The sequence below is a fragment of the Budorcas taxicolor genome, chromosome 16 (assembly GCF_023091745.1).
Source record: "Budorcas taxicolor isolate Tak-1 chromosome 16, Takin1.1, whole genome shotgun sequence".
NCBI lineage: Eukaryota > Metazoa > Chordata > Mammalia > Artiodactyla > Bovidae > Budorcas > Budorcas taxicolor.
Genome location: NC_068925.1, coordinates 42,572,467 through 42,585,337, shown reverse-complemented (window position 1 = coordinate 42,585,337; position 12,871 = coordinate 42,572,467). Strand labels below are relative to the sequence as shown.

The 12,871-nt window shown below is 55.1% G+C and overlaps 1 protein-coding gene across 1 annotated transcript in view; it reads left to right on the top strand.

Annotated features, from left to right (window-relative positions):
- The first annotated feature begins 382 nt into the window (after positions 1 to 382).
- The window catches only part of PLOD1 (procollagen-lysine,2-oxoglutarate 5-dioxygenase 1), a 29,847-nt gene continuing 17,358 nt past the window's right edge, over positions 383 to 12,871 (top strand). Inside the window, exons 1-5 of the mRNA XM_052653435.1 lie at positions 383 to 532; positions 9,022 to 9,113; positions 9,274 to 9,404; positions 10,410 to 10,573; positions 11,703 to 11,815. Coding sequence (XP_052509395.1) covers positions 457 to 532; positions 9,022 to 9,113; positions 9,274 to 9,404; positions 10,410 to 10,573; positions 11,703 to 11,815 — 576 coding nt within the window. The 5' untranslated portion in view covers positions 383 to 456. The remainder of the gene's footprint in view (positions 533 to 9,021; positions 9,114 to 9,273; positions 9,405 to 10,409; positions 10,574 to 11,702; positions 11,816 to 12,871) is intronic.

Sequence of the window (12,871 nt, the reverse complement as noted above, 5' to 3'; positions counted from 1 at the left end):
CGGAGCTGTTCTAAGTGCCCCGCTGATAACAATGTCACTAACTCGTGCAAGATCCAATGCATAGAGGCCATCGTAAACCCCACTTTTCAAGCGTGGAAACCGAGGCTTATATTGATCGTTACCATCAAGGCTTGGCGCAGTGTCCTGGGTATAGAAACTGTTGCCTCGCCCCGTCTCGCCTCCTCTTCCCGGTCGGAATGAAGCCCCGGGAGAAGAGAAGGAGCAGGACGGCGGCGGAAGGACCCGGGAGGCGCGGGAACAGGCCGCAGGGAGCTGCCTGGACTCGGAGAGGCAGCGGGTAAGGGTTAGTCTGCAGGAAACCCTGCCCCCAGGCCGCGCGGCGCGACACCGCCCCCGGGGCGGGCCCAGTGCGTGGCAGCGGGATCGCCTACCCCATCGCGAAGTTTCCAGCCTGCGAGCGCCACTGGACCGGCCGGACGTTCCCAGACCCCAACCATGCGGCTCCTGCTGCTCCTGGCCCCGCTGGGCTGGCTGCTCCTAGCTGAAACGAAGGGTGACGCCAAGCCGGAGGGTGAGGGCTCCGGGCGGGGGCTGGGGGGTGGTGCGGGAGGAAGGCATTAGGGGCTGGAGCGGGAGGATGGGGGCAGGAGGGCTGGTCTAGGGGCTGCCTCCGTTAGGAGCGGTCTGTAGGGAAGTCGTGGGCTTCCGAGGGTTTTTGGGTTCAGGCTGCTGGTCCTCTGACTCGCTGGTGACTTGGACAAGTCACTTCTCCTCTTAGGGTTGCGGTTCCCACTTTCATGCCGCTGGAGGGGAAGAATGGCCGAAGTCCCGTTCAGTACCCGAGGGTCAAATAATAATAGCACTCATAAAAATAAGAACAGTAGCTACCACGTATGGAGCACTGGCCACGGCTCAGACATCAGTTAAGCTGATGCCAAGCTGAAGCCCATCCTTCTATTATTCCCATTTTCCAGCTGGGTAAACTGAGGCTCTAGAGTTGAGTCACTTGCCCAAGGTCATTCTGCTTGTGGACTTTGGAACCTGGATTCACACCTAGGACTCACAACCATGCAGTGAGGGGCCCCTGGGCAGGGTCGGGGGTGGAAGGGGTGGCTCAAATATCAGAACCGTTGGTACTTGCCTCTGTCCTCTGTGGTCTGGTCTGCCCCTGCCAGGTGGGTCTTAACTCTCTCTGGGTGGCACATGAGGAGAATGGGGCCCAGACAGGTGCAGTGACTGCCCAGGGAGGTCCAGCCTTGGAGTGGTAGGTCTCAGATCTGGGATTCTGGGTCTCGTGCTCCTACATCCCCAAGGCAGATTGGATTTCAAGGTGTCCCACCATCCCAAGTGGGTGCTACGCTCCTCCTCAGCTCTACCTGGACCGCCTGCCCAGTGAGCATCTGAGAGCCCCTAGGAGGACGCTGAAGGCTGTGGAGGCAAGCCCAGCGAAGCAGAGCCAGACTGGCCACAGCCTCCAATCATCCCTGTTCTTGGTCCACCCTCTTAGAGAACCTGCAAACACAGGATGGTAGTTTAGCAGACTTGGGCAAGGAGAAGGGGTGGGAACCACCATTTCTTGAATACTTCCTTTGTGTCAGGTTCTACCCAGGGCCGCATGTCTCCCATGATGAAGCAACTGCTTCATCTCCATGAAGCTTGGTGTTCTAGCCTGCAAAACAGGAGTGGACACACCTCAGTCCCAGAGCTTGAACAGGGATTCCATGAGTTGAGCCCCGTTGGTGAGAGTTCAGCTCAATGCCCAGGCCATCAAGGCATTTTCTTTCTTGGGCCCAGTGCTACTTTCTGGAGTACCCAGCAGGACAGAAAGACCCATCAAAAAATCTGGTGAGGGTGGTGCTAAGCACAGGGCTGGGCTGGTGGTATGTGCAAAGGGCCTGTGGCCAGGGTCTAATTGCTGGCCTTTTTTCCCCCTGAGTCTCTTCCTTCTGCTTCTACTGATGTAGGCTCCCTCCAGTTCAGACCACCCCAGGAGGGAAACCCCAACCACCTATGATGAAGCCCGGGGCGGGGGTGAGTTGGAGAGACCAAATTGAGGACAAGGCTGCAGGTGCCCCTGATCCCCAGGAGGAGATGAGAGGGGGAAGAGTAGGTGCAAGGCAGCCTCCACAGAGTGTGCAGGATTCTAGGTGTTGCTGAGATAATCCAGGTAAAGCTCCTGGTAGATAAGCAGGTCCCCAGACAAGTGGCTAGTATCAGGCCGCTCTCAAGTGGCTGCCCTGTGCTTCCCTTGCTCCATTCAGACCTTTTTGATAGCGTAAGTAATCATTGGGCCCATTTTGCAGTTGGGAAGACTGAATTCCCTAAAAGGTTAGACCCCTGGTCTCAGGTTGCCACAGCTGGTTGGAGGTGGCATCACTGACTGCAACTCAGACCTTCTGCTCGTTCCTGCTGACCTCTACCTTTGGCTAGAGGGGTGTCCTTGTCGGGATATGCTGCTTTGAAGAGTCTCTCCAGCTCTCCCAGACCCAGCTGGTTGAGACCCCTCAGTCTGCTGGCTAAGATGACAGCAGAGGATGGAAGTTTTTTCTTTAGGCCTTGCTCAAGCTGCATACTGGCCTCCCGTCGAGGCCAGCTCCTTCCTTCCCCTGGCTGGGCGGGGACACCCAGCCCAGCACCAGGTGGCCAGGATGGTGCAGCTGCAGAGGAAAGTTCCATGGGGCAGGCGCAGGCACTGGGCCAGATGTCCCTCGGGGGTCCAGCGAGGCCTGAAGTGGGGCCAGGAACTTGCTGTTTTGGGCTTGGGTGGTAGGGTGGAGATTCTCTCAAGAGCTTGTCCACCCTTCGAACACCCAAGGATTCGACACAGGGAGGGAAAGATGGATGGTTCTCACTTTCAAGGTGCTCCCAGTCTGAGGGGGGAAGACACAGAGCTCCTCACCACAGTGGACACCCAATCTGGCGGGGGAGACAGAGCCCTCTGCGCCCTTCTGTGCCTGAGGGAAGAGAAATTGGCCCCTCCTGGGGGAGCCCCCAGACTGATGGGGGGACCAAAAAAGGCCTTCAATAAAGCAGGATCCAAACAAGCAAATTTGCACAGAGCTGAGGGACCGGGAGAGTCCCCAAAGGCAGCCCTGTCCTTTCTGCCTTTTTTCCCTCTCCCTTCTCCCCAGGTTCACGCCTTTCCCTGCAGGCCTTCATCTGGCCACGGAGAAGGGAGGACCAGCCCGATCCCCTAAGTAGCTGAGATCTAAGGCTCCAGAATTACCAGCTAGGCTTGGGTGGGAGCTTCAAGCCCTGCTGTGGAACAGTGGGAAATGGAGAAGGAGGCAGACCCAGCTGGTTGGTGTGTGTGTGTGTTGGGAGGGGGGAGTCTGAGGAGACCTAATGGTGTGAGTGGGAGGCCAGACCCCTGGGGAGAGGCAGGATTGGCTCTGGCCCTGGGAATCCCCATCTCCCGGCTCTGCTTCCGTTCCAGCCTCAGGTGGGCGTTGGGGATGGGGGAGGAGTTTTCATTCATTTCCACCTCCCTAGGGAGCAGACCAGGCGTGTCCTGACCACGCCTTGAAATCTAAGACACACAGACCGTCTGCCCCCTTGCCTGGGCTGGCATTGCTTGGGGCAAGGAGTTGGCATACCACGGAGCACAGCTGAACTGGCCTGAATCTTCAGCCTTCTCTTAGGATCCCAGAGAGATGTCTGCACTCCTGCAAGCCCCTGGCTCAGTCTTTCTGGTCATTCTTGCTCTCAGAAAAGCAGCTCCCCTCCATCCTGGTCCCCCCAGCACAGCTCCCTCTGTTAGGGGAGGTTCCCTATGACAAAAACTCCTGGGACTCCCCAGCCAAGCTCATTCAATCCTCACAAGAGTCTCTGGAGGAAGGTGTTTTTTTCTTTTTCTGGCTGCACTGTACCACTTGCAAGATCTTAGTTCTGTGACCAGGGATTGAACTTGGACCGTCAGCAGTGAAAGCGAAGAGTTCTAACCATTGCTAGACTGCCAAGGAATTCCCTGATACTATTGTTACTACTCCCATTTTGCAGATAGGAAAACAGAGGCGCAGGGAGGCTAAGTTACTCTCCCAGCAATCTGTCTTTCGCAGTTTGCCACTCTGCTCTGCTGTCTGGTTTATCTCTGCTGACCCTGGATCATGGGTCATCATCTCTCCAGGGAAACCACTGCTGGACTTGGAGCAGCAGGTCAAGGGGACCAAGAGCCTTGGATGGCCGGCCTCACGTGGGTCTTGGCCTCAGCCTGTGGCAGCTGGCTGGACCAGACAGCAAGCAGGTGGGCGGGTCCCTGGTGTTCATGGAAGGCGAATCCTCCATGTTGTTACCCTGTGGGCTGCCCAGAGCTCTGGCTGCGTGATGAGTTGGGAAGAGACCTTACCGCGTGACTGGAGCTGGGTGCCCACACTGGGGAGGCCTGAGAGAAGGCTGCCGGAAAGGCTGGATTCAGCTGGCAGCTGGGATTCCCAGCATTCCAGGATCTTGGACAGGGAGGTGAAGGGCATGGACGTGTGGGATTCCAGCTCATTCCTGTCCTATACTTCAAGGTTCTGTGACCTTGGGCAGGTTATGAAGCTTCTCTGTGCCTCAGTTTCTTCACCTATAGAAGGAGAGTAGAAATATCACCTATCACATAGGATGGTTTTTTAAGAAATTATTTAATTGGCTGTGCTGGGTCTTCATGGCTGCCTGTAGGCTTTTCTCTAGTTGCGGCGAGTGGGCTTCTCCTTGCGGTGGCTTCTCTCGTGGAGCACAGGCCCTGGAGTGCAGGCTCAGTAGTTCTCGCGCACAGGCTTAGTTGCCTTGCAGCATGTGAGATCTTCCCAGACCAGGATCAAACCTGTGTCCCCAGCATTGGCAGGAGGATTCTTAACCACTGGACCACCAGCGAAGTCCCTGCTTAAGATGTTGATGGTTAAGTTTGATAACAGACGTCACACACCTCAGGCAGTGCATGGCATCGAGTCAAGGCTCAGCTGGTGCTGGTGCCTACTAGTCACTCCCCACAGGGCTCCGAAGGCCACACTCTGCACATCAGGCCCAAGTCACACTCAGTCCCAGCCTTGGGGAGTGGGTGGGGCACCAAGGAAATAGACACATTGGGCTCAGCATGACAAAGGGAGGACGAGCAGGTTTGTACTGGTACTGCACTTGCTGGGCACACTGAGACTGCTCCAGCTGAGGACTGATGGATAAGGGGATGAGATTGAGGAGGGCTTCCTGGAGGTGGTCTGGAGAAGGAGCGAGTTTTGCAGGCAGGACAAAAGAATAGGGTGCCGGTTGGATTCATCAAGGCAGTTTCATGGGGATGTTGAGAGCTGGTGCCAGGGTCCCTAGGGCAGGAGCCTGCCTTGAGTTCTCTTGCTGTGAACCACTTCCCAAGCCCCTGCACGGGAGCCTAGAGTCAGAGGACCAGGGGATGGGTGGTCCTATCCAGTCAATCCTAAAGGAAATCAACCCTAAATATTCATTGGAAGGACTGATGCTGAGGCTAAAACTCCTATACTTGGCTACCTGATGTGAAGAGCCGACTCATTAGAAAAGACCTTGATGCTGGGAAAGATTGAAGGCAAGAGGAGAAGGGAACAACAGAGGATGAGATGGTTGGATGGCATCACTGATTCAATGGACAAAAGTTTGAGCAAACTCTGGGAAATAGTAAAGGAGAGAGAATCCTGGCATGCTGCAGTCCATGTGGTCACAGAGAGTCGGACACGACTGAGCGACTGAACAACATCAGCCTCCCAGGCCCACATTGGAGCCTAGAGTCAGAAGACCAGGGGATGGGTGGGACCAGAGGTTTCTAAACGTGGCTGACATCAGATATCACCAGGGAAGTGGAGGAAGAATCCAATCCAGCCTCCTGGCTCCATCTCAGATTGCTGGTCCTGGGACCCAGGAGTGTGGACTTCACAACCTCCTTTGTGATGCTACTATGCAGGCAGGTTTGGGACCTCCTGTACTGGGCGATTGTGGCCAGGAGAGTGGACATTGTGTTGCCCAAGGAATATAGGATTTGTAAGGTCCCCTTGCAAGACCCTGACGAGGAAAACTGAGCAGAGACAGGCTGGGCAGGTGGAAGGGGGCATACGGGGAGGGCCTGGCTGGACCGTCTCTTTAGATGGAGACAGACGCCTGGCCACAATCCAGGCCTGAGCAGGGCATGCAGAATTAAGAGAGGGGCCTTTAGAGCCAGATGTCTGCGTCCACATCATCGTGCTGCCTTGGGCAGGTTACTGTGTCTGAGTCTTCCCCCGGCCCCGCCTCCTGCCACCTGACTTCAGGAGCCCTTGCCAGTAGAGAATCCAGCATCTCACATAGATGCACACACTGGCTTTTTCCATCCATGAAATGTGACACTCTTCCTGTCCCCAGCAGTCCCTGCTGTCGACCAGAAGGCCTCAGAGCTGAGGCTTTGGCTCTCCTTGCCTGGGGGCAGAATTAACCATCCAGAGAGGAGTTGAGGGGAGTCCTTCCCCTGAGTGTGAGCCATACCCCTCTTCCCTGGACCCCAGGATCAGATGGTGAGGCCTCCCCTCTCCACACCTGCCTGGTGAATCCACCCGTTTCGGCCCCAGGTCTCTGGATCCACCCTCAGTGGATTCTTGCCAATCTTGGCCAGGCTGCCTGGCGCCAACCCCCTGCTCTGGGACCAGCAACCTGGTCCCAGAGCAGGGGGCTCAGCCGGCTTTGCCCCTTTGTTCTTTTAGCCCAGGCTCCTCCTGACTTCTTGGGGAGGTCAGAGTGGGAGGGCCTGACCTACCTGTGCTGGCCTGGCCACTTGGAGTGGCCATAGAAGTGCTAAATCCTGGACCCCAGAGAAACAAGACTCACCCAATGAATCAATGATGAGTGCTGCAAATGATGGAGGCCTGCCTCTGAGGGCAGGAGAGAGGTCAAGAGAAATCCAAGAAGGCTTCACAGAGGTGGAGGTAGGAAGAAGTGTCACTGGCCCTGAGACCGGGAGGAAGGTTAGAGAAAGGGCAGAGAGAGAAAGCCCTGGCAGGAGGGAGGTGCCCAGCAAGGTGAGGAGCAGGGCCTGCTTGGTGGAGGGAATGAGGATGTCAAAGGCCAGTGGGCAGGGGCCCTGAATGCTAGGGCAAGGCGTTTGCCTCTCAGTGATCAGCACCAAGAATAGCTCTTAGTGTGTGCCAGCATTTCAACAAGGATTTTCCAGGCCTGGAAGTGAAATGGGCTTCCCTGGTGGCTCAGACGGTAAAGAATCCACCTTCAATGCGGGAGACCTGGGTTTGATCCCTGGGGTGGAAAGATGCCCTGGAAGAGGGCATGGTAACCCACTCTAGTATTCTTGCCTGGAGAATCCCTATGGACAGAGGGGCCTAGGCTGCAGTCCATGGGGTTGCAAAGAGTCAGACATGACTGAGCGTGTGAAAGTGAAAAAGTCCTCATGACTGAGCACAGAAAGTGAAAAAAGTGAAAGCGTTGGTCACTCAGTCATGTCTGACTCTGGGTCCCCATGGACTGTGGCCCGCCAGGCTCCTCCGTCCATGAAGAATTCTCCAGTCAAGAATACTGGAGTGGGTAGCCATTCCCTTCTCCAGGGGATCTTTGCAATCCAGGGATTGAACCCAGGTCTCCTGTATTGTAGGTGGATTCTTTACTGTCTGAACCACCAGAGCCTGATCTCATTTAATTAGTCTAGCAGCCCGGGGAAGCAGGTACTGTTCTTACCCCTGTTTTACAAGGGGGAAACTGCAGCTCAGAAGGTTAAGGACTTGCCCAGGGTCACACAGTTGGTAAGGAAAAGAGCCAGGAGCCTATCCAAGCCAGCTACAGAGTTGGTTTTTTTTTTCCCAACCAGAGATTCAACCTGGGCCTCAGCAGTGAAGGCCCAGACTCGTAACCACTAGTACACCAGGGAACTCCCAGAGCCTTTACTTCCCAGAGAATGCAGTCTCAGAGTATGATCTGGGAATGGTTTGTCCAGGGCTCCCAGAGACGGCATATGGGTGTTTCCAGCAGGTGCTGTTGTAGAGAGAAAGCCACCCTGCAGAGTCCAGAGTGGTTCCTTGTTAGAAAGGTAGCATAAGTAAGCTCATTTATATCACTTTTTAGATTCCGCATATAAGGAATGCCATAGAATATTTTTCCTTCTCCATCTGTGAGAAAGAGACTCACAGACTTAGAGAAGAACTTATAGTTGCTGGGGGTAGGGATGGGAGGAAGGGATAGGGAGTTTGGGATGGACGTATACCCACTGCTCTATTTAAAACGGATAACAAACAAGGACCCACTGTACAGCACAGGGAACTCTGTTCAGTGTTCTACGGCAGCCTGGGGGAGAGGAGTCTGGCGGAGAACGGATATGTATGGCTGAGTCCCTTTGCTGTCCACCTGAAACTATCACAACATTGTTAATCAATTCTGTGCTCAGTCACGCCTGACTTTCTGCGGCCCCATGGCCTGTAGCTTGCCAGGCTCCTCTGCCCATGGAATTTTCCAGGCAAGAATACTGGAATGGGGTGCCATTTCCTATTCCAGGATAATTGGTTATACTCTAATACAAAATTTTTAGAAGTTTTTTTTTTTAAAGGTAGCATAGCCACTTGGCCAAAGGCCAGGATTTCAAGTGAATGTCTACTGCAGGCCAACTCTTCTTGGTTCTCACAGTGTTGGGAGAATCCAAGGCCAAGTGAGGCTCAACACAAAAATGTGTTGAGATCAATCAGCAATGTCTGCCCTGAGTGCAGGCATGGAGAGTGGAGGTTCTTCCCAGGCTGATGTCTGACATTGGCCAGAGAGGTCCTCCTAGTGTTCAACATTCAGAGCGAATCCTTGCCTCTGCCCCTAAATCCAGAGACCCAGTCCCACAATGCGAGGTGCAGACGCCTCTGCTCTGGGCGCTTCATGCCATGTTGGTCAGTTCCAGATGGACGGAGACCCAGGTCACGTCTCAGCCCTGACATTAACTTGCCGAGTGGTGTTAGGCGTGCCCCTTCCTCCCTGGGCCCTGGGCCCTTGTCTGTGATGGGTTGACGTGAAGATACATCCTGTGGGATTTGACACATCCCTTTAGGCAAAGTTACCCACTCCTGACGTCACCTCTCTTCATCCTGTTCCCTTCTCTGTCCCTAGACAACCTTTTGGTCCTCACCGTGGCCACGAAGGAGACCGAGGGGTTCCGACGCTTTAAGCGCTCAGCTCAGTTCTTCAACTACAAGATCCAGGTAAGGGGCTCCCTGGGTGGGGGCAGAGACAGCCAAGGGGAGGTGCTGGACAGGTAGAAGTCAAGATGCTCTGTCTGTCAGATGCCCAGGTGGGGCTGGAAATTGAGCTGGCCAAGTTTCTCTTTAGCAAAAGCCCATGTTAAGGGGCCTGTCTCTGCAGGCGCTGGGGCTGGGGGAGGACTGGCCTGGGGAGGCGATGTCAGCAGGCGGAGGGCTGAAGGTCCGGCTGCTGAAGAAAGCCCTGGAGAAGCATGCCGACAAGGAGAACCTGGTCATTCTCTTCACAGACAGGTAGGCAGCTGAGAGGTAGAAGAATATTCTAGAATGAGGCCCTGCCGGGACATCAGGGATGAGGTGGGGATTACTGTAGCTAGGATTGCCTGCAGATCTAAGGGGTCTATGCCCCCCAGAAAAGACCCATTTCCACTCTTGGTGGAAAGATGGGTGGGGGGACCTGCCCAGGTATGGTGAGCTATGCTTCTTTTAATGCATATGATTTATATATGCACTGGGTCTTCATTGCTGTTTGCAGGCTTTTCTCTAGTTGTGGTGAGCCGGGGCTGCTCCCTAGTTGCATTTCACGGGGCTTCTCATTACGGTGGCTTCTCTTGTTGCTGAGCACAGGCTCTAGGGCTCTCGGGCTTCAGTAGTTGTGGTGTACGGGGCTCAGTTTTCTCTTTGGGCTCAGGAGTTTCGGCTCCTGGGCTCTAGAGCACAGGCTCAATAGTTGTGGCACGTGGACTTAGTTGCTCTGCGGCATGTGGGATCTTCCTGGACCAGGGATTGAACCTGTGTCTCCTGCATTGGCAGGTGGATTCCTTCCCACTGAGCCACCAGGGAAGCCCACTGAGCTGTGCTTTGAGTGTGAAATGGTCACAGATTATGGGGACCATGTCTCTGCCCAGGGAGGGGGTGGAAACTTAATGGGCAGGATCAAAGGTAACAGAGCTGATCTATTTACTAGATGTGGCCCAGGGCAGGCGTGGGAGGAGGAAAGTGTTAGACACTCAGTCGTGTTCGACTCTTTGCAACCCCGTGGCCTGTAGCCCACCAGGCTCCTCTGTCCATGGGATTTTCCAGGCAAAGATACTGGAGTGGGTAGCCATTCCCTTCTCCAGGGGATCTTCCTGACCCAGGGATCGAACCTGGGACTCCTGCACTGCAGGCAGATTCTTTACCATCTGAGCCACCAGGGAAGCCTGGGCTCCTCCTGCCTGTGCCGTCCTGAGCCCCTGCTCCCCCACCAACCCCGTCTCCTCCCCACCCTGCTTCATCTTCTCCTGGCTCTGGCCGCAGCTACGATGTGGTGTTTGCCTCGGGGCCCCGAGAGCTCCTGAAGAAGTTCCGGCAGGCCAGGAGCCAGGTGGTTTTCTCGGCCGAGGAGCTCATCTACCCGGACCGCAGGCTGGAGGCCAAGTACCCGGTGGTGTCCGATGGCAAGAGGTTCCTGGGTTCTGGAGGTGAGGACCCCGGGTGCGCAGTATGTGGCAGATGGGGCAGGCTCCAGAGAGGTCCATCCGCTGCCTTGGGGAGGACCCCTTGGCTCGACATCCCACATGGCTATCGCAAGCTGCTGAATGCAGTGTGTCCTTGGAAGAACTCCTGAGTTTTTAACCTTTAAATCAGCTCCACTGCAGTCTTGCTTATCTCATTCAATAGCCCCCCTGATCTGCACAGGACAAAACAGGGAGTCACCCCCAATTCCTCCCTCCCCTCACCCACCTTACCTTCAGCGGGTCACACCACTCCCACTCCGAGAGATCTCTGGAGTCTGCCCTCTCATGTCCACACCCCTGGCCACCGCCTCTCCGGGCTGCTGGCATGGGCAGTAGTCTCCTGACTGCTCTGCCAGCCTCTAGCCTCTCCCCTTCCAGTCCATTCTCAGCACAGATGCGAGTCCACACATATTGCTCAGTGACTTCCCCTTGCATGGAGAATAAAACCCATATTTTATTCTGGATTCCCCTGTCCAGCCACAAAGGGGGAATCCGCGCCAGCAACCTTGTTTCCCTATTGGCTGAGATAGTTAGCGCAGCCCAGATGGCCTGGCCCTGGCCCAGGGATAGAGGTGTCCTCGGGAGTAGGGCCCTTTCCTGGCTGCCCACCTTCTTTTTCTCTTCCCCTCCCACCAGTCTGCACAGTAGCTAAGGAGCTATGTGGGTTTTTCCCTCTATCCCCTCCTGCACTGTGTGACCTCGGCTCAGCCTCTGCCCTTCTCTGGTTCAAGTTTCCTGGATAACTGTCGAAAAGGGGCTCCAAACCTATGCCCCACCAGCCCTGTACTCCTGGGCTTCAGTCTAACTCATTCATTCCCCACCTGTGTGCTGCCCAGGACCTGAGCTGGTGCAGCTTAATGGACAACAGTGATTTTTCTCTCTGGGCTCAGTGGGAACTTGTCACCAAGTGGCATTAACAGATAGGCTGTTTGCAGCCTATAGACAGCACCTCTCCTCAATCCAGGAGGGCTTCTGAGAGGAGGCAGGGCTTATGAATAAAGAAGTGAAAGGTGGGTGAGAGGGAAGGCTGGGAGGAGGCCCCTGACTCAGAGGCCAGAAGCTGAGTGTCTGTCTATATGTCCCCCACCCCCAGGCTTCATCGGTTATGCCCCCAACCTCAGCAAACTGGTGGCAGAGTGGGAAGGCCAGGACAGCGACAGCGACCAGCTCTTTTACACCAAGATCTTCCTGGACCCAGAGAAGAGGGTAAGTGGCAGTGGGTAGTGCTGCGAGATCTTGACACTGGATCCCCCAGGCTGGGCTGCACTGGGAGCAGCCCCTGTCCCCCAGACCTGACCCCCTGGGTTGGGCATTGACACCCCACTTACCTATTCTTCGATTCACTCATTTATTCAGCAGGTATTTTTAAAAAATTTATAGTATTTACTTTTTTATTTTTGGCTGTCCTGAGTCTTTGTTGCTGGACCAGCTTTTCTCTAGTTGCAGAGAATGGGGGCCAATCTCCAGTTATGGTGCTCAGGCTTCTCCTTGCAGTGGCTTTTCTTCTTGCAGAGTCTGGGCTCAAGGGCACTCAGGCTTCAGTAGTTGCGGCAAGTGGGCTCAGTGGTTGCAGCTCCCGGGCTCTAGAGCACAGGCTCAGTAGTTGTGGTGCACTGGCTTACTTGCCCCGCGGCATGTGGGATCTTCCTGGATCAGGGATCGAACCTGTGTCTCCTGCATTGGTAGGCAGATTCTTAACCACTGAGCTACCAGGGAAGCCCCAGCAGATATTTACTGAGTTGTGTGTGAGACACTGTCAGGTGTAGGTAATGAACAAGACAGTTGGTGTTTCTGCCCTCCTGAACCTTCAAACCGGGGAAAGGAGGAATTTACAGCCTCGTGTCAGGTGGTGAGGATGGTTATGAAAGGAACTGACCGCCTGAGCTGCCCCTGGCCCACCCAACTTGGAGGAGTTCTAAGGGACTGATGAGATCTTGACTGGACCCGGGCCTCACAAGCCAGGCCTCTGAGCCTGTCTCAAGGCAGGGATCCTTGAGGGGAGTGGAGGTGGTAGAACTGAGCAGGTGTAGCCCCTAAGCCAGCCAGTGTCCTCTGGGCAGAAAGTTAGGGAACTCTTGGGGTGAGGGTCAGTATTCCTGGATTCTGCCCTGCACACCCCCTCAAGCCCTATTTACGCTGTGTTGCGTGACAAAGGGTAGGTCACTTTCCCTCTCTGGGCCTTGATTTTTATCATCCATGAAGTAATGAGGTGAAGCAGTTGGACTTGTGCAGTGGAAACTATGAATTGATCTGTTGGCTCAG